This window comes from Pezoporus wallicus, unplaced genomic scaffold (assembly GCF_028554395.1).
Source record: "Pezoporus wallicus isolate ANWC-B61680 ecotype Strahan unplaced genomic scaffold, APGP_CSIRO_Pwel_v1 contig_9238, whole genome shotgun sequence".
Lineage (NCBI taxonomy): Eukaryota > Metazoa > Chordata > Aves > Psittaciformes > Psittacidae > Pezoporus > Pezoporus wallicus.
In genome coordinates, this window is record NW_026636792.1 from 528,775 (window position 1) to 555,112 (window position 26,338).

At 41.1% G+C, this 26,338-nt stretch overlaps 1 protein-coding gene across 2 annotated transcripts in view; it reads right to left on the minus strand.

Moving 5' to 3' along the window:
* Positions 1-6,350: 6,350 nt before the first annotated feature.
* Positions 6,351-26,338, minus strand: part of TSHZ2 (teashirt zinc finger homeobox 2) — a 221,659-nt gene continuing 201,671 nt past the window's right edge. For both annotated transcript variants that reach the window (XM_057401690.1, XM_057401689.1), the window contains exon 3: positions 6,351-8,572. In XM_057401690.1, coding sequence (XP_057257673.1) covers positions 8,571-8,572 — 2 coding nt within the window. In that variant the 3' untranslated portion in view covers positions 6,351-8,570. The remainder of the gene's footprint in view (positions 8,573-26,338) is intronic.

The window sequence follows — 26,338 nt, forward strand, 5'->3', positions numbered from 1 at the left end:
TGTTTTTACAATATATTTACCATGGTAAAAATACAGAAATAAAAATCACCATGAATAGAATCGTAGATTTCAATGCCGCAAAATCATACACAGAAATACATCTTAAATGCACTGGAATACAGTCGTCTTCCTGTATCAGAAAAGGCCTTAGATAAACAGGTTTGACCTGATTTAAATTTAATGAGATACATAGTCCTGATTGTTAATAATTGGTTTGGGGGAACCCAAAACAATAAAAGCAGTAATCTCCTCTAGTATAAATTATACGAATTTATTTAGCAATCAACCAAAGGGGGGAAAAATGCCATTAACATTATCAATTTGTTTAGTTTAAGTTAGTTATAATAAGCAAATAATTTGAAGCAAAATTGCCAGCCTGCCTTTGAGAAAGCAAGGGAATATCGGGAAGATGCATCTCTGTGCTGATGCTTTGGGGCCACTAGGTGGTAGGGTCCTCCCAGCAGAAAGGGTTCTGCCATTGCAGGGACCATTCGTAATCATCAAACCCAAGTGAAACATGGTTTTGATTAAAACAGCCTGTTGGCTCAATAATCTTAGTAATTTTAAAAACATCCTTAATGTGGAAGAAGAACACTGCAATGTCAGAAATGGCCTTGGGGCCCATTATAAACAGCAACAAAATAAATAAGGAGGAGAAATGAGAGGTCATGAAAACAAAATTAAGCTAATGTTTCAAAGTTTGACAATTATGAATTGTTCCTCCAAGAAGATATTAAAAAAAATAATAATAATTCAGGCACTATTAGATAAAATACAAAGAGAATAATTGTACATGTATGAGTTTTCCCGTGGGACTAGCATGCTTTAAAAGCAAAACTTGACTTAGATTTCCCCTCTTCCCCCCGCCCCCCTTTATAGCCAGCAATTGGGCAGGTCTCATGCAAACACAGACTTGCATTTCAGAGTTCCTCCGAAAACTCATCTCGAATTCCTTTATGAGCCATTAAAAGATGATGACCAAGAAAACAAACAAACAGAAATTACAAGCATATTTTCTATATAAAAAAAAAGAGAGTATTTCCTGTCATGGACCAATTTTTGTAGGAAACCGAAACAAGCAAATATAACAAAATCTGTGTTCAGAACATGGCAATAGAGTTAATATATACAAATATGTACAGTATAAAAATGCATCAAAGGCGCGACTTTTCATCCAAACAAGCTGCAGTACACAATGAAAAGCAGCTTGGCCCCCCCTCCACTCTAAGTATACAGGCAATATATTCTATACAGCATGCACTTGTTACAAAATGAGTGCAGAAGCACTGAAACATTCTACAGATAAAGTCACTGTGAGTCCTCTCGGAAAGGAGTCCCATTCGCGTTGTTCATATAAAAAATGTGTTTAATCTTTCCGGGTTGAGATTTGTAGTATATACATTTATTTTTTTTTTTAAGAGAAATGAGTGTTTGATTCTTTTTTTTTTTAAATTATTATTATTATTTTTTAAACAAAATTCTAGACCTAACACCATGGGTCACAGATGTAACCTGAAGATGCTGCCAATAACAAACTTACTACATACCACAAGCGCTGGGGCAGAGCAAAACCATCAGATTTACTATTATGGCCACTTATGCTTTGTTATTTAGAATGGGGGTGGATCTCTCATGATTGCTGCTGACATATTCAGCATAATAAAAACCAGAACAAATGTACAGAAAAAAAAACCAAACACAAAAGGATTAAGAAGTGGTGCCTGAGCACTAGAGACAAAAGGGCACATTGTACCAGAGACATATGACAGTGAAGTACCCTGAGCCAAATAAGCACTGTTTAGCTTGTCAGCTTTTGCAACCTGTATTGCACATTCCAGCATTTGCTGCATTATAAAGCCAAAATACTGTGCTGTACATCCTGAAGATATCTGCTGCCTCACTTGGTGCCAGCAGTGCCCAGCTGTTACTTCAGCCCCAGCATCATTGCCTGTTCATGAGCAGACACACACCCGCACACTATACCTTATGTGTGCAAAAGCATGTGAGTATGTATAGGAGAAAAGGTCTGTATCTCACTGCAAATCTACCTTGATATATACAGGTATGTATTGTTTTAATGTTACATGAGTAGTTAGTAAGTGCCCATATAAATCTTCCACATTTGAGACAATTGCAAGGATGTTTAAGTACTGTAAATGCATCCCTCACCTGGGCTGATGCCCATGTGGGGATGTGGCTTTCAAGGAAAAGCATTCCTTGCATTTAGTGTAGCTGCATTTTTGCACGATGTTATTTTTGTTTTCTTTTTAAAATATTGATTTTTTTTTCCTGTTATCTCATCTAATGAAAGAATTTGTTGCCTTTACTTAGATAAAAAAATAAAGTAAAAAAGAAAAAGTTTGCTCAGCTAGATGGTATTGGGCTCAAGTGGAGATGTTCGATCTGCCAGGATTAGTATTTAATCTGTTGTCTCAAACAGGGCTTTTTGCAAAGGCCTGAAGACATTTCATGAGCTGAGAGTGATGATGAACTGGAAGTTTATTACTCTGCAGTTAATTCCAGTGGTACAGCTATTTCACTTTTAAAAATGCTCTCGAAGAAAATATTGGACAGACACTTTTGTGCAAGAATCACCAGTGTCACCTTCAGCCTCATCTACTGAAGGATACTGGGATAAAAGTGCTTGCACTGGTATAAAAGTGGTCCAGCAAAGCAAAATAAGCTGTACCAGTATAAAGTGCTTTATAGAGACACAACTGTTTTTACATGAGGACTTTCACCAGCATAGTCACATCAATAACAAAGTTTTGCACTCACTTCCCTGACATAACTATAAAACTTCTGAAGTGCAGCCTGTGCCTTAGATTTAATCTGTGCTGAGCTAGAGACTGGTTGCTGAAGATGTTTTCACAACCATCTATAAACATGGTAGGAATCCCCGGTTAGGAGCATAAGGACAGTGTTTGGAGTCACGTAGGCAGAGGGTAAATATACTGAATTCAAAGGAGTAGCTCTGGATTTACACTGGAATAAATGCATTCAGAATCTGGCTTCTGTGTTTTAGATATTGGTATAAAGCTGAAGGCTGAAATGAAGTTGGAGGGAGGCGGCTGCAGGGAGGATTAGGAACATGCTGGCACAACACGGCACAGTGCGTGTGGGATGCACACCCAGGTTTTATGCTTGGCGCATGTTCACTTGCAAAGGTATGTTGGCTTTTTATTATCACCATAAACCCATTGTTTTTATTTTGTATTCTTTCACTTCAGCAGGCAATTGGGGAATAAAATCCTTAATTTCTATGTGCTTGTATGAAGTCAACCACTGCAGGGAATAATTAAGAAGAAAAAAGAAAATCCAGGAAGCATTTCTACACAATGGCTCATCAGGGCCATCAACAGAGAGACTTATCTTGACTCCAGGTGCTGAAAAATTAGGGCCTCAGCTTGATGAAATGTGAATTGAAATATAGCTTCAGATGCATGTCATTTATTCTACAGGTACAACTTTCAAATGTTCTATTCACTGTGGTCTAATGTCACATATCAAAAGGCTCAGTCTACACCTCTCAATGTCCAGCTCCAACTCTTCACCACCATTACTGAAAAGTTTTTAGTTTTAGTGAAATTCAGCAACCTCTTATTGGTCATTCCCAACTGAGAACAGAGGTTTGGCAAAAAGGAAAGTTGCAACCTGTGGGATCACTTGTGAGGGAGAGCAGGAAAATCAGGCCAGCAAAACCACACTGTCACTGACCCCATTGTGGCTTTGAAACTGAACAAAAAGCTGGTCTGAGGCCTCTTGGATGGCCAATAGCCAGGAATGACAACTATGTAGCTCCTAAACACACTTCCTGGGAGCAAAAGTAATATGTTAGGCTGTACTGTGAGAAGATGGGCACGTATCAGTAATGCTTTTCAAAATATATAGAGGTGGTTATATTAGGGCTCTTGCTTGGGGACAGATGGCCTCTAAAGCCTGCTGTAATTGCAACATATTGATCTGGAATCTGTGATCAATACTGTCTTTATAGAGAGAATTTTAAATATAAATTGCATCGTATATCTGTTTGTGAAGGCAAAAGCCCTGTGTGACGAGATCCAACTCCACTTAGCCACGGCGCTTTCTCCAGCCTGAGAGCTATGATGGCAGCAGGGAGGGGACAGTGGCCTCAGCCCAGCCTGGCCTCCGACACTGAACAGAGTCGTTTTTTTCTTGGGAATAAATCTCTGCCAAAATGAGGTTGCCATCTTCCATCCCCTTGTGTTTTCTTAGCAGGTTTGGTTGCAAGACAATATTCACAGCAAGACCAAAGCAACTGGTTGACCTGAGCAGCTGTGCTTGAACCAGAGCAGCACCTTCATGGCAGGACTGGGACATTGGGAATTAGCAGAGGGCAATTCTACAGAAAGGAAATGGTCCCCTTGGGTAGCTCTCACACAGAAACTGCCCTGCACAAAACCTGTTCCTTTCGTACTTTCCTGCTAACCAAGGGCAGCTCACTTTCCTTGCAAAGCCATGGAGAACATTCCTTTCTACTTTAGGAACTGAACTGTGGGTATTAATTAGGCAATAAATCTGGCTTTTTATCAGGACACAATTAGGGAAAGAAAAAAAGACCAAAAATTGAAGGAAACAGTCCTTGCCATCTGAATGTGTTAGGGCTGACTCAATAGCCTGTAAAACTGGCTTGGAAGGCTTCAACCCCTATCATGTTAATACATAATTATTGATTTTTAAAATGACTCCTTCCATCCTCCATGATCGCTGAAAAAGCTAGGGAGGTCAGTCGTGTAAATACTTTCACAAGTAGGCAATAAAGCCCATGACAAGTTGCATTGACAAGTAATCACTGGACAGGTTTGTTAGTAGATTCTCAGAGAGCTTTTTTAAACCAACAATTATTACTGTACTAATGACAGCCAATTTTAAAGGTAAGTGTCCTTCTCCCTCTCAGCTTAAATAATAAGATCCTGGAAAAAACACCTGAGTGTGATTCACTGAAATTCTTATGTATTAGGCTCCAAAGAGATGCTAATTACATCTCTCTCTTTTAAAACAGAGCATGTTTGTTAAGGTGATATGGTTTAGTTTGACATGGATGGTGGTGGGAAGGAAACTATGGTTCCTGAATAAATCTCTCAAAGCAGTGCATAAGGATAACACTTCTTACTGCTTTATTGCAGTGCAAGAGCATAAAGAGCTTGGATATGTGGTGTATCAATATGCCACTTGTTAATAAGCAAGGATTTGAATCATAAATATTTGGCTGTTTGATCACCAGGCTTTTAATTAATGTTTTTGATGATCTCCAATAAGAATAAAAGTCAGAAAGATAGATATTGAGTAGATATGACAGAGAAAAGATGCAATGATTTTCTGTGTTACCTGATTTATATGACAGATAAACTATCACCTCATCCAGTTTCATGCAGGGAGAGAGGAGAGACATACTTTTTTTATATCATATTGTAAAAAAAAAAAGTCACTTAATTCAAATATGTACCTAAAATGTTCCCAGAAGACAGCGATGCAGGCAAAATAATCAAGGTTTAGCACTGTGTAATAAAGGTTTGTGGCCAGATTTTAAATGAAGTAGCTATTTCCACACTTGCCTGTGTTGGAGTGAAGCTTCCTGAGCAGAACATGCCTCTGGGACAGCTGAACCTCCCTTGGGTGCACCAGTCCTCAGCTGCGGAGTCCCAGGTGCCAGCACAGTTGGGGATGTGTGATGGTGGGACCATGTTTCCTATCACCACCTCACTGCTCACTGGGTTTGGGGCACCAGGAAAGCCTCTTTTCTGCCAAAATTGAGCAGTTGGTGCCCCAAAGAGCCCCATTCTTGGATGCTGTGGGCCACCCTTTTGTGGGAAGTGTCCTCCTCACTCCCAGCAGCAGCCGATGTTGGCACCCGTGTGGCTCGGACGTAGCAAAGCATACTGCACAGAGGGTTTCTACCAAAGCAGATGGCCCCGCACAGGGTGCAGGATCAGGGTCATCTGAAGTCAGTGGGAACGTCACCCATTGGATGCCACGATAAGCCAAATATTTTTTCCTAGAGCATCCAAAAAAGAGTGGGGCTGGAGATAGATACACACATGATTTATCCCAGGAGGCATTTTACCGTGGTGCTTGCTGCCTTTGGGTCTGGGGCACAGGACCCACCTTGTGCAACTTCACTTAATAACTCTGAACTGGGCTGTGCAATTTAACAGCTTCTGAGGAGCTCAGTGCTAATGCATTGATTTTGCTTTAATAGAATTTTGTTGTCAATGGCTGGTGCTCAGCACGGCACAGGCTTCAATCTTAACCCATCTGAAGGCTCTGCTCATTTCCAGTTGAGCTCCATTCATTTCCAGTTGAATAGGTTAAGCAAAGACAGACCTCACTGTTCTCAATTCACTTTATGATCCTCCCATCATAAAAAATAATATCAGCACCTTGCTTTTCATGTCAGAACTACATTTGAGCTGCTATTCCCTATGCCCATGAGTAAATCCCATAAAAGCCGCCCCGTTGTACTGTCGCTATTTTTCCTTGTGGATGATTGATTGATGGATGAGTGCTGACACTTCAATGAAGCTATTTCGACTGCCATCTCAATCCGATGATGTGAGGGGTATATTTTCTGTCCATGCCTCATTACTTCAGAATGACATTCCTGGAACTTCATTTACTTTTTCCCTCCTTCCCTCAAGCGCCATATTTTTTCCCATCTAGGTTATGCATGCCATAAAAAAAGCAATTTGCTATTATATGTGGCATAAGGGCAACACTTTCCCTAGGAGGTAAATAAGAAGGGCCTTTTTTTTCTCCTCCATGTTGAGTTTAGGGATCATGTCAAAATTTCCCAAACAATGCCAAAACAGGTCCTTCTGCACAAGCCACAGGGAATGCAATAAACATGTTTAGTCTGATTTCGTGAATGCTGCACTGCAATTATATCCTTCAACATCTAAACAAAAACAAGAGTAAAAGACACCCCAAAGCTCTCTCTTATTTGAGAATGATCCTCTTCTCAACTTGTGCCTAGCATACTTTGAATATTTCATTTGCAATGGAGTAGTGATTTGCAACCTGATGCAGACTTATTTTTCCTTTGAGGATAAGGGAAGTTCATCACTGGACACAGAGATGGGTTTGTCTACTGGAGGTTGCTTTCGCTGCAAGGAAATGCTCAGCGAGAGCAAAAAGGGCTGTGCCTGATTTTCCAAGCAGTGCACTAGGTAACATGAGACTCGTGACATTAGCATATCCTGGAAGATTTTGTGAGTTGACTCGGGACCCGATTTTAATCTGTGTAATACAGTATTCCCGTTAATAATAATGTATAATTAAGACATCCGTTAAAAATCCATAACGTTAATTTAATGGAGAAAATCTAATACAGTTCTATTGGAATTTTTACGTTAAATTAACTTTAACGGGCTTTTAATGGATGTCTTAATTAGATCTCATTATTAACGGGAATATTCCACAAATTAAAACAGGGACCTCAAAGTTTTAATGAAAAAAGTTACAAGCACAAATTTGAAATTGCCATCTTAGTAGCCCCCTTCTCCCCAGGTCTCGGTTGACTTGAAGTCAGCTGTGCTTCTCAGCCCATCTGTGCCAGGTCGGCCGGAGAGCATGAAGACCAGATTCTGATCTCATTTTCTGGTGGCATAAATCCAATGCAACTCCACCGACTCTAACAGAGAACTTCAGATTTACACCCACCTAACTGAGAAAGGAATTCTACTTTTGTTCTTTTATATCTATATATAGATATTTATATAGTGATATTTATATATAGATATACCTATATTTATATAATGTTCAATAATCTAATAATAGTACTTTTGTTTTAAAAATCACTCCATTGCATATGTCTCATCGTAAACCATAATGGAGACTTAAATATATATATATCTGAGGAATAAAACAAACTGAAAATAATCCATTTCAAACAAATCTTTGGCAGCAACATGGTTAAGCATAACTATTTGAACAACTTGCACAGAAGATTAACATTGTTCAGAGGTTTTTTGGCTCAGAATCTGTTTTAACTTAATAATTCTTGTACTTACTGTGATGTATTGATCCCTAGTGCAATGACTGGATTGGGCAACCCAGGTGCAACAGTAATAGCTGCACAGAATAGAAACATTTCCTTTAGACAAACTATCCCAAAGGGGTTATAAATAGGAAATGGACATTACCATGAAAAGTAAAGCTTCCAGTGTGACTGCATCTTGTGTAGCACACTTGGACATTAAACTATGAAGAATTTTTTTTTCCTGTCAAGTGTTACAAATTGACAAAATAAGTACATCAATGTTCTCAGTCATTATCTTACTTCAGTGGCACTTTGTTTTAGTGACAGCAAAAAGGGACAGTGGAGACCAGACAGCCCCAGTGCAGTTTATCAATGAAAATCTAATATCGTCCATAAGCAGGGGAGTGGAAATCAATACTTCATTACCAAATTGTTAGTGAGGATGAAGAAGAATAGCTGGAGTTTTTTTGGCAGTCTTCGTGGGCCAGGTTGCTGGGAGTTCAATGTCAGGATTGGAGTGCCGTGCAGGGTGCGGGAAGCCTGGGCTGGAGAGCTGGAACTAAGGCATTCGTCCTGCAAGCAGAATATTAATAACTGTTATTATAATAACTATTGTTACCAAGTTTCCAATCACTATTCCAGATTTTATTGAATGCCTACTTTTATCAATAGAAAATTCTGGAAATGAGACAACTTTGCTTTACTTTGTCCATCTATAGGCTCAAAAAAAGCAAGGACACAGGAGTGAGAATAAAACCCCCAGATCCTCAGGTCTGTAACTGTGTGGGGATTAGTAGGTAAACTCCAACTGATGCTGTGGCTCTGCCTGGACCACTGAGTATGTTCCTCTGTATCTCTGCTTTTCCCCCATGTCACTTAAACCTGGACACTATAATGAGCTTCTTTCTGCTACCAGCCAAGATATACTCTAAAATCCTCATGGTGAGTTCAACATCTTGGTACCCACGTTGTGTTTAATTACCCAACTATCGCTGTGTTATTTCTGGTTGTTGTGGCACCTCTCCAGCTTTAATGCTAAGAGCCTCCGTTCTTCCAACGGACCTGTTCCATTCTGCAGCTACTAAAAGTGCTAAGTGACTCGAGTTGTGAAGTTGCTTCTACATAGAGACAGAAGGTGCTTGTTTTATTTAATTTCAAGATGTGGGTTTAAAAGTTCAGCCCAAAGTAGAGTTCTTTTTTGCTTATAACCTGGGAGAAAGATACTGTGAGAAGCAGTAGAAAAAACAACTGGAAAAATAGGGTGAGAAATGAGGCAGGCAATAAGTACAGTGAAAGTCAATCTGCAGAGAGCACAGAGAAAAAAAGACCAGCAGTAGGCAAAGAGAAATATGTTACTGAAAAATATATTATCTGTTCAAGGCCATGGACATTTCAGCAAACACAACTCAAATCCTGCGGTGTGTTCCCTGTGTTCTGGCTAAATCAACTGGAAATTCAGTAGTAGCTTTAAATAAAGTAAAATAAACTCAGCTTTCAAAAGAATTCCATATGAAAACAAAAAAGCCCATTGACTTCATGTTATTTAGCTCATAATTTGGTTTGTTTTACAATATCTTCACCTTTTCAGTTTTCACAGTGATGCCGAGTGTTGCGTTGGCAACCCAAACCTGCTATGGAGAAATTGCTGGAAGGGAAGAAGAGGTTTTGGCAGCTGAATGTGGAGACTTTTGGCAACTGAGGATGCCTGGAAGCCAGTCTGAAATTGTGGTGAATACCTTAGGTCCACTTAAAAGATACTAAAAGCAATCCATGTTGACACTTTAAAATGTTGTCTTTAGGTTTCAGAGGTAAGGCTCCAGAGCAATTCACACTTTGCAAAGCTACTATTTTTCACTGCAAAGGGACAAAGCTGTGTCAGTTTACACCTTGTTTGAATTTTAAAGAAATCCAGAAGCCTTACTATTGCAATGCCTAGAGCTAAAATATGGTAATGCCATGAGCTGGCTCTGCTTCTGGCCAAGCTCTCAGCTGCAGAATCACCTTCTGCAAATGGTCCAAGTGCAGACTGCAGAGGTGGTACAGGCACTGGAATTTACCTTTCTGAGTAGATTTTTGCAGCCTTCACCAGGATGAAAGCTACCTGTGGCATGCCATGTTAGTCCTGCCTTGGAGCATACCAAGCTCTGTAGGGGCTCTGACATGCAGAGCATCTGCCTAACTCATGGATGCGGGACACTATGGGCTGGTCCAGCATAAGCCAACAAGGACAGTGGTGAAACGGCTGAATGCAAGAGCGACAACTCCTGATTAATTCAATTCTGCCTCCAGAATGCCATTAGGACGATTAAGCAGCATGTAGTATTATTGAAAGTGCTAAATCTGGGAAGTAGACTTGGTTTGAAGCAAAATAACTGCAGAGTACTGGTTCCCTGCCAGTGGGAAATATTTATCAAGGGCTTGGACTGGAAAACTGAGAAGCCAAACTCCTGCCTCCTTTTCTTTTTAATTCATTGCAACGATGGCCCTTAGGCTTTTGTATTAGACCAGCTGTAAAATCAGGTTAGTAATACTCCCGGTCTCTCCCCCATCACAAGGGTAGCATGTACAGAGCAACATTAAGGACACTGTTAAACCTTGGTAGAGCTAACAGAGGCACATCGGACAGGGTGTAGGTCTACAACAAACACTTCTGGCAACAAACCCACTCCAGTCCTTGCTCCTTTCTATGATTTCCACCCTATGGTATGACACAATCCCCAGCAGGAGGGCCCAGTGCAGGGCTGGGGCTGCACAGCCAGCGGGGAAGGCTGGAAACCTCTTCAACTGGCCGTGCTGCTGGAAGAAAGGTTAAGATGGAACGAGGCACCCAGGAGCTGAAGGGGAGCCTCTGTACTGCTCTGTGTGTGCAGGCAGGTATGGTTCAGCACTGCTATAAAAGCCATTTGTGACAACTGTACAAACTTTTGGGGCTAAGCGTCCATACACTTGACTAATGGTACTATCCGTGCATGATTAAAATCAATTGGGACTTGGTATTGATTTCAATGGGATAAGTACTTCACCCTGAGGTCTTTTGGCCAGCTGAAGTCTCCATCCTTGGGTTATTTTCCCCTTGCATTGATATCACTGCAGGCTGGGACAGGACTTTGGGAAATTAATTAGTGTGAGCTCTGATCAATAAGGGTCATAGTTTATGTATTTCATTATCAAGTTGCTAAGAGATTCAGGGAGTATGTGGAGAGCTTGTCACCCAGTCTAGGGCATAGCAGCTTGGACATTTAAACAGCACTTGATGGGCAAACTTTGCTGCTTCCTGGGCTGTTGTTGAAATGTAGTTCAACCTGCACCATAAAGAAAACCCTCTCACTTAAATTATGTTATGAAAATGTGGTTGAGGGTGTTCATTATGCTGATGTCTTGTACAGCATATGTGAAATATCAGTTGCAGATCCTGAAGCTTTGCTTTTATTTAACATTAATTATCAAGCCATCAGCAGATGTGAAAAGTTGTATCTATTTTAATGCAGATGTGTCAGGACTCAGGATTCCTTCTACCAATCACTCTCCCGTTCCTTGCCCGTGGCACAGCTTCCCTCTCCTCATTCAGATCTTGCTGTACAAACACAGCTGTGAAACTTCTGAAATAGGAGCTCTCAAACATGTCTGCGATCAGAGACAACTGTCAACTGCATGTTAACAGCTAATCGCCATGTGTCCGGCCTCCGCGGGCTGGCACCAGCACTGCTCAGCTGTGCTGCTTCGTCCCCACATGGCTCCTGGCTCGTGAGAGCTGTGGTGAGCTCACTCACACGTGCACACACGTGCCAAACCCCGTGCTTTCGTTCTCTCCCTCTAGCCTCCTTTGCCCCTTTCTCTCCATGGCCAAAAGCCACACTAACCAAATGACATGGGCTGTCTGCTCATGGGGTGGTTTTCAAGCCCTTCACTTGGGGATTGCTGTCACTGTTTGGTTTTTGGGTTCAGCAGGAGCACACCAACCACTTGAGTGGCACAGTCCAAGGTGTGGTGGTACTCTAGAGCCAGGCAGACGACAGCAGGTTTATGTGTTTATGTTCTTTTTTACATTCCCCGATCCTTGCTAATATAATTTTATCATCTTCTATTAGAGTAATGGGATAATAAAAGTGACAGTATGTACCTGTGATCCACCCACCACAGGCCATGGGAGTCTATGGATCAAAATCTTTTCATGCTGCTGCTGTACCTATAGTAATATGTTATAGGGCTCTTAAAAGGCCAAAAAGAAAGACACAGACAGTCCCTTTGTGGTTACCAAACATGTTATCTCTAGATGTCATTTTTGACCTACTTTTGCTAGATTTTTACAGCAGCAGAAAATCTGTTCCTGAAAGAATCATGCTTACGTGCATAATACCTAGATAGGGAGAAAAAGCAAATCTGGATATATTTTATTTCATTTAGGACTCCTCTCACCATGAATTACAATATTACAGACTCTAAATGCCTTCTTGTTACCCATAATTATAACTAAAATTATATCAATCTAAACAGTAACTACTCAAATGATTCATCCTGATTGTAAGGAGCATGCTCTCTTAAGTTATGCCTGCCCATCCATTTTAAAGCCTTGTGGCAGTAATAGCTTTACAGAAGGTCATTTAACAGCACATTAAATAAATAAACAGAACATATTTGTTTCAGAAATCACACTCTACCATGGTGGGAAACATTTTGGGAGAGGTAAGAATAACCCTTGTGAAAACTAATACTTTCAGCTCTTGGTTCTTGCTGAGGGTGCCACCCAGATGCATGCAGAGGCTCCATGCCATACCAGCAGGAAATGGTCCCTAATGTTCTTTATAATGAAGGGTGTTGTGCCAAGAAGCTGCACTGTCTACAGCAGAGAAGTCACAGGTAGCTGCTGCCCAACAGAGAACAGGGGGAGAGGAGGACACACCAGCACAACTCACCATGGCAGGTCCCTCTTGTGTCCCTCCAGAAGGTACCAGGCTTTGTGGATCCAGCCTGAGCCACCAGACATGTGGAGAGGCAAGTGTGGAAAAAAGTCTGCCTTATTGTAAGACATACGTGACCTAAGCTTATGAGAATGTGGGACAAGATAATGGAAAAGAAATGTGGGCTTTAACTCAGATGTTCCTGGGGTGTGTCCTCTTAAATACAAAGCTCTCTGGCTGCAGTAACACCCAGGTGGAGGAGTTCAGAGACATCACTGCCTGGGATGATGGAAACTACATTTAATAAAAACTTGAAGCTATTAAGTTGCATTTATCTCAGAAAACCCTTTGTTGAAGATACTTTGTTAAGAGTCTGAGGCCAAGGACAGATAAAAGACCCTGGGATTTCAGCAGCAAGAGCATCAGAACACGTATCTGTAGCTGGTGCAAAACACCTTCTCTGTAGGAGGTCAATGGAGTTATGCTGATTAACCTCAGCTGGTCTGGCTCAACAGCTTTGTGATATAAAAGAAAAACCTGCTTGAAAAGTGCCAAAATAACCCCAAAACTTTCTTTTTTTTTTTTTTTTTTTTGAGTTTCTTGTTTCCTGAAACTTCTAATATCTGTGTATATAGTTTTGTATGACAGATTTTATTAGCTGTGACCCTGGTTGAGCAAAGCTGTTCAGCATATGCCTATTCGTATTGTGCACAGTGCAGTGAACACAGCGATCCATCTCTGCCAGGAACTGTGGACTAATGGTACCAAACACCATGGCTGGACTGCTCAGATACAGCAACACTGACATTTTAGGGGCAGGCATGTATAACCAGTCAGGCCACCTGAGACCTAAGAGAGATGCAAAAATACTATAGCTTGTGTACAAATATATTTTTATATATATATTATTTGGGCAGCCCAGTTAGACCTACTGAATATGTACATCAGTGTCCAGCTCACTAGGGTTACTAGACATCCCTGAACAAATATAGTTAGATCCTCCAAATCCACCTGAACAGCATGGCTTGCAAAAATGCTGACATGTTAGCCTAAGCAGCTCCCCAGAGAGCAGGCACTTTCTTCTGTGAATGACTAGAAAAGGATCTAGCAGTATCTTAAAAGCAAGAATGATGAGGTGCATCCCCAAGAGACAGAGGTGAATGAAAGACATTCACCTTAATAATAATAATGATGGTACCTTAAGGGGGCCTGTAAGAAGTCTGGATAGGGACTTTTTACAAGGGCATGTAGTGATAGCACAAGGGGAATGGCTTTAACCTGCCAGAGGGGAGGCCAAGATCAGCTCTTAGGCAGAAGTTCTTCCCTGTGAGGGTGCTGAGGCGCTGGCACAGGGTGCCCAGAGAAGCTGTGGCTGCCCCATCCCTGGCAGTGTTCAAGGCCAGGTTGGACACAGGGGCTTGGAGCAGGCTGCTCTAGTGGAAGGTGTCCCTGCCCGTAGCAGGGGTTGGAACTGGATGAGCTTTAAGGTCCATTCCAACCCAAACTACTCTGACTCCCTGAAAGATGCAGCAAGGGTGGACATGAGCACTGCTGGCTGAAGCTGCCCCAATCCTCTCCAGCGCCCACCATACGGTGCTGTAGGTCAGGGAGCTATTTAAGTTGAGAAAAATCAGCAAGAATAATCTTTTCCTTCCTGATAGTTTGGGCAATCTAGATCTTTGCACAGATGCAGGCAGCTAAGGAAGGGATGCCAGGTATAGGGATGGCACAGGAGGGACAACTGGCATTGCTGACAGTAGCAATGCATGCTCCACCCATCATCTTTTCCTTCAGAGGTAGCGGGAGAGGAAGGGAAGATAGCGAGCTGTGTGTTAAAACCTGGCTCCCGCCCCCAGAGATCTGGTGTGCATGGCTCTAGGCAAATCATTTCACTTCCCCACATGCCTCAGACATTTTGCTGATAGATGGAGTCAGACAAAATTTGGGGGCTGCAGCTCCCCGTGTCTTCAGAGAGACACAATGAAAACCTAGGCTGTGGAGAGAGTGGGATTCCTGCCACTTGTGCTGAGAAAGGCCAGGATTTCAGCTTGGGCCTCAGGGTGCCATAGGATGCACATGTGACAAAGAGCACACAACACCTAACGGGCACGAAGTATCCTGACACCTAACTGGTCCCTCTTAATTGCTTCTGCACATAGACAGAGTCCAATACAGGAGTATCTGGAAGGCTCACAGGCTTGTATTTAGAAAAAAAAATATATAGAGAACACTGAATGTTTGGTTTTTGCTATAAATAAAGTATAATCACCAAATCACAATATATTTGAGAGCACATGTGATTGACAGCCTATTCTTGGAGGGAAAAAAAAAAAAGAAGTGCATTTTTTGGCAAAGTTTGCTCAAGATTAAATTGTTCATTGTACAGGGCACCATCTGCCCTTGGAGAGAGATTTAGTTGATGGCAGCTGCAACCAAAGTGTGGAAGATATAGCTGAATTTCTGGTTTCTTTTCAACTAGCAACTGTCATTACAGGTCACATGCAAACTGTGTCATTTTCTGTGACAAGCAGGTTCTGTAGATTTGGGTGCTCACTACATTTTAAAATGCCACCTGTATAGATCCCGCAAGAGAAACAGCTTTTGTAACACACCTTGGGAAAAGGGAATTTAGAGCAGATTAAGACAAAGCAATTACGGTGCAATCATCTTGAACACACCGGTGGTGGGTTCAGGTTCCAGGTTTACATGGATGGAGGTCAGGGTGTACAGGCAGGTCACTCACAACTAGATTTCCTCAATTAATTTAGGTGCTTAAAAAGGGCAAATTGTCATCTGCAGGTGTTTACTCGACTGCTGTGTAATTCCTCAGTTGCCTCCTTGTTTTCCTGTGCTGTAATTCCTGGTTACACTAAACCCCACATTTTTTAAAACCTGAAGAGAATTTCTCAGTCATCAAACAGAGGCTTTTGTGGGTGAGTTTTCCCCCAACCCCACCTATGAGCTATGACATTAGAATGTTTAGAGTCACCATGAGACAATAAAGGCTGCTCAAGAGAACGGAGATGCTGATCCTACCTCTGCATTCAGAGCTGCTTTGCTATTATACAAAACTCATCTCTGGCTAAAGCCAGCACCTCCAGGAAGGAATTTGTACTTCCTCCCTCTCTCCTGGGCACTGAAACTCTTCTGCTAGAGAATTATATTCCCTTTCTTTGCTGAACAAAATGGGAGGGGAGAACTTAGGAGCACACCGGTAGATTTTATTAGGACTAGGAAACAAAGCAAAACAAAAAAGCAAACCCAAAGCTCTTTCCTTTCATCCCTGCCTTGCTATGAAAATGCCTTCATATTTCCAGGCTTGCTGACAATATTTCAGGAGGGTACATCACACACCGTCTCCTCTGGAACAGCAGACATTGTCAGTGCTGGGAGACAACTACTCTCCGGATTGTACTTCACAAGGATTCTGTATAAAGCATTTCTATAGAAAAAAAGGTTTCTGAAATTCGTGAGTCTCAGCCTTACAGACAAGGATGAGCTCTGCTTAATTTTCTTCTGATGATTTCCACATCTCCTACAAGAAAAACAACAGCTACTATTGCCTTAAGACAGATGAACGAGTTGTAACACGCCTAGATGCAAGATATGTTTCCTTTCACATGAAAGAATTTGCAGGCCATAAATTTGTTCTTAAGGTTATTCTGTGCAGTTTGAGCTTTAGGTCTATCACATTTTGTTGAGGTAGAATGGGATCATATTTTGAAACAGGATCTGCCACTACTGGTGAATTTTTGACAAATCTGGGGTTATTAAATCTATGGTTTTGGACAAGTTTGGTTTGGGATTTTTTTAATGGTAGAGGCTTGGCCTTTCCAGAAAAATATCGTTCATGGTTTTAGGTGTCAGCACATCTTCCTGATTGCTCTGTGATGTGCCCAGACCAAGCCAGACCTCCTAGGAAGGCTCATGCTTCCATGCTTCTTCCTGCTGCAGAACAGAACCACATTCAACCCTTGCCTTTCCTTAGGCAGATGCACCTATTTCCATCCATGATTTGACCGAGCCTGAGAGCTTTGAGGATTAGGACCTTTAAAGAGAGAGACAGAAAAATGCTTAAAATCTAAGACTGTGCCTGTTTGGGTTAGTTTTGTAGGAAAGGAGGACTGCTTGTGTCAATCAGTCTGCAATATGCTGGTTTGCTTCTGTCTTTGTGAGGGAGAACTTAAAACACAAATCCCCACCTTAAAAACCAAAGCAGTGCACTCAGTGTGAGTTACAAGTAAATCACCTACTCTGTGGTGCCAGAACTGCACATGCTCTTCTGCTGCTGATTTATCTACAAAATATATCACATGCCAGTTACTTGAATTAGGATCATGGGGAGAAGGGAATCATTAGAGAGTAGAAGAAACTCTAATGCATAAAAAAAAACTTATCCGTTTGTCTCCTCCGCAATGCCTGTTTTATTTCCTCCTCATGTGCTGACAGTACTGATGAGGCAACGGATGCTGTAATCCTAAGCAATGGCTTTTGGGGGTGGCATCATTGTGGTTGCAAATGTTTGATACAGCAATAGCTCTGAATTTCCAGGCAGGGCCTTTTTCCCAGTCATTGCAATGTGTTTAGCTGTGCTGGTAGGTGATCAGCACAGCCTGGATCAGGCATTTCTCTCCTGGTGCTGTTTCCTTTGCTATCAGAGTGCCCTGAGAAGCCAGGTAAATTAGACTTGGAGAAAGGGACACTGCATCTTTGAGTAATGAGGCTGGGAAACAGGGAACACATTTTCCACTAGCTCATGTCTCACTGTATGGCATTCTGATTTCATGACACTTCATAATAAATCATTGCTTATCACTCACATGGGAACATAACATGGTTCAAGTTAAGATTCGTTAGTGATTGTAAAGAAGAAACATGAATTGCTCTATATCAGGGCTTTCTGATCATCTTTCTGTCCACTGCAGGCATTTTTTTCATCGTAACATTTACAGTAACAGTTGTTTAAAGCATAAATAAAAAGGAAATGAAAGAGCAGAAAATATGAATAATGAAAATAAATTTATTTGTCTTATTTATGTGTTTATGTAAACATTTGGCAATTGCTTTGCACAGCAGCTTGTATTCAGTGTCACAGACTGCTGCACCAACATAAGCTTCTAAAGCTGGGATTTTAAATATATATGTATGTGCATATATAAAAAAAGACCTAAATGCCAATACATTCATTTCCTGGAGGAGAAGGTTCTAGCAAGCATATTTAGAGACAATTTGCTTTAGCACGTCTACCACAGGGAGAAGAATCTGGTCCTGTCCTGCAGTGCTGTCCCAACAGACCAGTAGCACAGCGGGAATGGAAACCTGGTGGCATCAGCCTGGAGATGAGGGAGAGGCTGATGGAGTGAACCTGGGCTGTCAGCCTCTTATCTGTGTCCAGAGGTCCCTCAAATGCCATAGGAAACAGGGCTGCATGTTCAGTATGAGGGATACCCAAGAAATGGGACATCCTTGCTACAACCATTGTACCTGCAATGAGCTCCGGATGGCAACACGTGAGCTGGAATAGGACGGGCGTTGTGGGTGCATTTGGCTGCAATTCAGTTTGCTCTGACCTTCAAGAGGTGGATTGTTTTTTTTGTGTGCTGCAGTTGACAACTTTTCCAACAGCAGTTTAGGGAGAGGGGTGAAAGGCTTATGGGTTTACAGTACTGCTTTAGGGGGTCCGTAAGTTTATTACAAAAAGATCTACAAACTGAAAAACTGGGAACTTGCTAAAATAAAGAACTGTAAGAAATATGCAGAAATTTTTCACCAAAAAGAAAAATCTATTCCCTTGTGCTACCAATAGTTTTACTATAATTTGCTTCCTTTACCTTTTTGGTCTGACTGTGGGAAGTACCTGAAAGTTTGGGATAACCTGAGAGAAATCAGATAAGGTAACTATTTGCTTCCACTATGGCTTTGATTATTCCCCCTTCAGTAATTTACTATTTACTACATTAATCAACTATATAATATGTCATCTCTACTGCTCCCTGGCTAAGCCATTTCCAAACCTACAAGCAGCTTTCAAGATAGTTGCCAGACAGGCGCAAATTAATACTTTCAGAAATCCTTCCTAGAAATATTCCCCTGAACAAGAGCTTCTGCACCTTCTATTTGTGTAAAGGAAATAGAGTTGGGTTCAAAAAATTGCCAAATTATTATTTTTAGATAAATACATATATTTTTTTCTGGGTTTATTGCAATTTAATATTGATGTTTCATAAAAATCTGAACTATGTTCAAGCTTACCTTTGCTACAGTAAGTAGCCTTGTGAGACAAGATGGCAGCAGAAGTATGTATGTAGTTAACTCTTTGCAGGATTAGGGACTTAATTTAGTAGTTACAAAAAGGAGAGAACTGATCTGCTTTTACTGAAGCAAATAATCCCCTTGATTTGTGGGACAACTTGTCTGAGCAAAGTGGCATATGACCAAGGGACTGTAAATTCAGTTGCCTGATCCATCTGATCTCCCTCTTTGACACCCCAAATCACAAGTATTTGTGGCTACACCAGCTGCTGTCTTTGATTTCCAGTGCTCTCTCTTAAACTCAATTTTGCTTCTCGTGTTCATGGTCTAGGTCACTTTTCCTTGCACTCAGAAAATCCCCAAACCATATACAACAAATGTATTATGTACAAAAATGCAAAATCCTCCAAAAAGCAAGTTTGTAAAAGCAAAAAATGTGTTTTAGTAAAGCACAGCATTAGATCTTACTTTACCACGAAGAGATGATTCTATACAAGAATTAAACCCCCCAAATCTTGACCAAGGAAAAAGACATCATTTTTCTCATACATATGATACAGACCCTTAATCTGCTCTCACTTGAAGTGGTGTAGTGAATGGGATTATTCTCCATTTATTTTGGCTTACACTAAACTGGAATTTTTGCCCTATAAGCTTCCTGTAATTTTTGTAAGTGGAACTGCCTTTGTCAGCATTCTTAATATTTCCCCATGGAAATGGTATTAAAAAGCAGCACATTTGCCCTACAATCTCATGTTTTATCCTTGAGAAATGAGGACTTATGGTAGATTTTTGTTGTTCTCTCTTTCTGTAGGAAAATGGCTGAATAACAACCTCAAACGAAGCCAGGAATGAGATGGTGTATCTTCAAAATGTTAATTCTATTGCAAACCATGCCTGGGTTAAAAACAGATATTGAAACAGGGGAATAAATATTTGACAATGCTGTTAAGGCAACTTTGCTAACGATTTTTGAACAACCTCCAACTGAGGTCTAAATGTCTGCAATATCCATAAACAACTCTATACTGTCCAATTAGGGAGATAAAGACATAGAGCCCTGTCAGGAAGATTTGCATGGCTAAGTGTCTGAGATCACAGAGACGATGAGGGATCGTTCGGAGTGATGGGGGATGCACAGAACGGATGACTATCATTACGATATTACAGAGGCTTACACCTTCCCAATTACTGGCAGGATTCATTAGTTACTGCTGCATTTCCCTAATAGAATCCTCTCTCTTTGGCTTATCGCTACCTTCCCTCTGTCTACATAAACCCACAACTCAGCAGTCGATCACCTATGAAAAATTAGACAGTGTAGCTTCCAGTGGCCTATTTAAACTGAAAACGCAACTGAATAAGAAATAAAGAACAAAAAAAATAAGGGCTGTAATGCAGATATGCGGGAGCTACAGAAGCGGCATCAGATGGGTTTGGAATTCTCTTGTTATTGAACTGAGAAAATATCAGTGGCAGCTGCAGGGAGAAGCATCATGGTGGGTTTAAAAGCACAATGAAAGCATTTTACATAGACATACGTACACACACAAACTATAGGCAGACTGCAAAGTGACAATTACTTAAGGCCTGCTAGGCTGAAGTTTCACAACTAAGATTGGTGAATATTACAGGGGCTCGATGCTGTTGCCATCGACTCAGCCCCATTAAAGATAATGGTGTGAGCATTTCTACACTGTCATCGTGTTACTATCAACAGCATTATCAGTATCAACTGCTTTTACAATTATGCACAATGCACAATTATGTTCTTCCTGCACAAAGACCTAGCAACCACCAAACTCGTTTTCTTTTTAAATACACTGAAAAGTGCATAGATTTCAATCCTTCATCTGTTCACAGAGGAAACAACATTTCTAAATCATCACTGATAGCATTTTTTTCCTCCCGTTCTAAGGATGGCCAACTGTTCTCAGTGATTTCTATTACATTTCCTACCTATTATTTCATGTAATGGCATTCCTTAAATTTTAAATTAGCTTTGAAGAATAAAAATAATTGAATTCCTGCTGTTTTGTGTACATAGAGGGTGACAGGAGCTAATGTGATAATTTAAACTGTAAATGAGTCTTCACTTTGTGTTCATTAATTACAGCTAATTACTGAATTACAAACCTTCTTGGTTAGGCACTGTTATGTATTCATGTAGCATGTTGGATTTCCAGCTGGTAGAAAACTGTTTTATAGACTTACAAGCTGACACACCAAGCTACTGCCGAAACAATTCAGTTTGAAAAATAAAGGAAGGGTGGGGGGCACGTAACTGCTCCTGCTCTTTGAATTAAGTGAGTGATGAGAAACAGTGCAGCAAACTTGAACCTCAGGTGAGCAAGGATCTTGTGTATATAATTAGAAAATATATGCTGTGTCTGGGAGGCAGAAAAGCAATGATTCTGAGCTGCCACTTTGGGTGAAGAGCGGGAGTCTGCCCTGCTCACACCTGGTTTACACCAGTGTTAATTCCCTTTTTTAAACAGAGTTGTTACTCTCTTTACAGAGGTATATCAGTGAGACAGAAATGCCTCTGCAAATGGGGCCAGCCCTCCTAGCACCAATTCTTCAGTTATGCTCATGAACAGCGGGATAGTAATATAAAACTGAGCATTCAAGCAAGTATGCATTGCATTCTGTACGTAAGTGCTTATTGTTCCTCACTGAAGGATCATGTGTAATGCTATAGGGCTGTCTTGAGCATTTACTCAACATATTCTGCATTGAATGATTCTGTCCAAACCTCTCCTTTGGATACCTTTTGTCTGCTGATGTTTCGTATCAAAGCTGAACGCACTAGCTGAAGTCTCTCTGCAAACTGAGCAGGAGCACCACAACGACAAAATCAGCCATGTTAAGATCTTACAAGCTACAAAGCTTAATGCCCAGAGAGAGAACTGTGGCAAGCGGCAAAGCAAAGAAAGTAAAAACATCACCCACATCTCTGATAAATACACAGACAGAAGAAATAGAGATTTCCCTTTTATTGGCAATTGTGTTTTCCACTGGTTTCATGTGCTTTGTTCTCTTCTAACAAAATAAACCAGCAGTAATGTGGCCAACACCCGTGCCTGCACCAGCCCATCTGCCAGCAAAGCCTGCAACAGGTAAGCAAAACCCTGCCTCATGCTGGAGGCAGCAGTGATTGAGAGAAACTACTGAATCAAATAATTAAAATTGTTTGATTATATTATTCTATGACCCATTTTGCCTTCCAGACTGGGGACTGTGAAGACTCAGATCAAGGGCCAATGTTGTGTCTGGAAAGCAGATCCTTCTTGGAAAAAGCATAGTGTCTCATATGGTCTGTACTGGAAAAATTTAGCTGAATAATACATAAACAGCTAGAAAGGAAGAGCTGGATTTTCAGCTGATGTAAAAGTGTGTAGCATCATTAGTTTCAGGAGAGTTATGTTGATTCACAGCAGCTGAGGATACAGCTCAATAGGTTTGTAATAATAAAGCCTTTGATGAGAGGCCCCTGAAAGCAGCAACATTAATGTGTGACTGCTCACATAAACACTAGTTCAATGACAAGGCTTTTCTGCCTAAGAACTAGTCTGTGTCTTCAGGTTTAATGATAAGTACTAGTCTTTTGTCCTTAAATAATCATTTTCATCTGGAGAATGGCAAAGTGACTTGTTCTAACACCAACAGAAATTTAGTAGTAGACTTTGCAATGGGATTCATGTCATGTCCTACTCCCTCATCACCTTCTCCTGCTGCCTCTTCTCTTTCAGGATACAAAACGGGATGGGGAAACCAGGGGAGAAGAGATGTGCAGGCAGAAATTCCTTTCTTTCTCTGGATAGTAACTCTCTGCTATCATATAATGCTAATGACTTTCATTAATCTTCTGTAGGCCTTTCATTGAAGGGTTCTTTTCACTCCACGTACAGAGATCACTTAAATGCTACTGTATGCTAAGTAAAAATGAGAATTCTTGGTATCACATTTTAAAAATGTTATGAGGAGTAACACTGTGCAGCATGGTACCTATCGAGGGTCAACAGGACTAAAGAGGTAAGACTGGTGCTGTTCAGTAAGCTATCAGCCACCATTTCTAGGCAGTCTCTCACCCAACTTGTTTTCATGTCTCACTCCTTTTCAATCTGACAGTCTCCAGCATACAAATTTGCACTAAAACTAAGCATTTCAAATGTACCAGAGGGAAGCAGGGGCCTCACACCTATTGGTTGATTAGTGCACCTAATAACCTTTGGCTTTTTTGCCCCTCTTTTTTTAACACAAATTAACTGATTACTCCATTAGTTGAACAACTTGGAAGAAATGACAAGGAACTAACAGGAGAGTAACACTGTATTTTCTATTTGTTTTCTTCCATTGCAGTGCTAATTAGGAGTAGTTCTTGATACAGTGCTTTGGGGAATGCTGATGAGAAGCACAAAAAAGGCTGAAGTGCCTCTTCTGTACAGCATCGATGCAGCAAAACACAGCACCCTCTCCATTGTCATTACCCTGATCTCCCACACTATCTCAGTATTTGGGACACTACAGTACACATGTATTAGAGTCTGCATAGACTGGCCTTCCTGAAGTCTATACCCTCACTTAGGGGTAATACTGTATTAACTCACAGTTTATCAGAACAAAATATGCTTTCAAGCAGAAATATCAAACCTGTTTGGCAGTGGTAGGAAGGGAAGTAGGGATTAGGTGGGAATATATCTTTAGAGGGAACTTGGCTCTGTGCTGCCTCTGCACCCTTTTGCCTGCAGGGCATGGGCTGCACTGGGTGGTGTCATTACCATCCTTCATGCAAAACCCTGCCTCTGTGTAACTTGCCTGGTTCCAGCTCTTTGGACAGGCTAGGCGCAGCAATCCGGAAAAAGGGAGAGACTGCCCTAACTTCCCAAGTGCCAACAAGAGCTTTTCCTCCAAAGATTTTCACCCCCTCTTGGACTTGGGAAAGGGTCATGGGGATGAAGGCTGTGAGGGTAGGATGGAACCTCTTTCCCATTCACCAAGGTTTGATTCTCTTTATGAGCATGATCCGCCAATCCGTAATCAAGGGTTAATTTCACAGCTCACTGCTTCATCTAGCATAATATCCATTCAGACTAATTAAATCTGTCTAATAATGTGAGTGTCTTTGTCTTTGTTCTTTCCATTCTTTGTTTTACACCCTTCACATCTCATCTCCAGAACTACACGCCATCACACTCTGCTTGACAAGCAGAATCCATCCCTAAAATTAAAACATTCCTGACCTATCTGCGATGACAAGGCAAGCAAGCTTCACAGCGCTGCGGCCCATGAAGGGAGCTGACACATTTGTTTTTAATTTCAAAAGAGTAGAAAGTGAAGATCTGACCCTGTCAATCAGGCCCTGTGACAAGTTTAATCATTGCTGCCCCACAAAAATCACGGCTAAATAGGAATGCAAATAATGTATCACAGGCTCTTATAAATGCTAATCAAGGAGAAGTAATCAACTGACAATTTCACTGATCTCCTTTCTGAAGAAGTCAGTCAACGCACTGTCTCTGGACCACAAAGAGAAGAAAAGACAAAAGGCATAGATGCCGTTTGCCAAAAAAAAACTATCCTTTTTCAGGGCTTTCTTTTTCTTCTTTTATAGAGAAAACCAGAGAATTCACTCTTTTTGATCCTCTACCGAACTTTAAAGCAAAGCTGTTTCTCAGGATCTTGAACAGTTATATGTCAAGTGTACTTTATTAACAGTACCCTCCCAACCCAGAGACAGCACTTGGAAACTTCTGCTAAAATAAAAATCTTCATTTGTCTTTGTCATTCATCCATCTTCAAAATTCTTTTCCGTCTTAACAGCTTCTGTCCTCTACGGGCAATATATTTAGTGATATATGAAGTTTTACAAGTGGAAAGCTAATAGTTGAGCTCACATTTTTTCTTCAAGCAGCTCCCCTCCTCCCAGACTGAAAGAAAAGTCTTGCTTGGAATTTATTTGAGCGCAAAGGCTCTCTTCAGTACCAGGATTCTTTAACTGACTATCCTTTTATGACCTTTTTAATGTGGTAAAGAACAGACAGCGCAGGCGCAATGCCAGTCTTTCACTCACAAATTCTGCATGGCAAGAAGTCATGTCTTAACCTATGTACGGAATAGAGAGAACCTGAGCCCGACAGATGCACAAGATTTGTAATGCTATTTGCTGTTATCATTTTATTGTGGTTTGCTGTGGTAAGCTGTGGTTCACTGTGGTAGGTCCTGATGGGGCCCATCAAGCATTAGAGTCACTGTATTGGCAGAAAACAAAAGGATATGGTTTGGCCAATGAGATTCAATGCAGGGAGATGCAAGTAGTATAAAGATTGCTGCAAGAGGTAAAGTTCAAAGAATCCAGTTGTTTGAAGTTATGCCTTTTCTTTTTTTTCCCTTGAACTACTTTCTTTCATGGAGCCAATAGATGAAATAACTCGAAGAGTGCTTCCCCAAGAGAGATGTAGACTACCAACAGGGTATTGTAAATAGAAATCTTTCACTACAACAGAACCTGGTGCTTTACAGCCCATGAGAGTTAGCCACAGCACAGATAAAGCAGTAAGAGCAGCTATGTCAAAACTTTGTCCCAGGTCTCATTTGCAGGGCTGAGTTACAGAGATCAGTAGCTGGTTGAGCTGTGCCCCACTTGGGCTGATAGCTTTGTTTTGCTGTGTAAAAAGAGCATAGGAACTATTATATGTGGCTGGGGAAGATACCACCAAACCCATTTCAGACTGGACAGTGAATCACCCGGATTTATATGAGCAAAGGAAAATGGGAATGATCTTTGGTCCGTCCCAAGTTTCCAACTGAAAGAAGCACTGGAGCAGCAACAGTAGCTTCTGTGCCACTTCTATGAGAAATGTGACCTGGAGCACTGTCACACAGCATTCACTGCTAGACAGGGATGTTCCCAGCAGCAAACTCTCTGTACAGGATGTATGTGGAATGTGGGAGTAGAAAACACAAAAAGAAATTGAAAAGCACTTTGCAGTTGTCATGTCACTTAGCAACAACCTTTTCTACTTCACATCAACACGGGCGTAGTAGAGAGACTGCACAAAGCACATGTACTGAAATCTGGGGTAAGCAGCAAATGTAGAAGGGCAAGAAGGAGCTCAAATACCAGCTAATCACAGAGAGCTTTCATTTATCATTTGAGACACCTTTACTTTGCTAACCTTGGGCTATG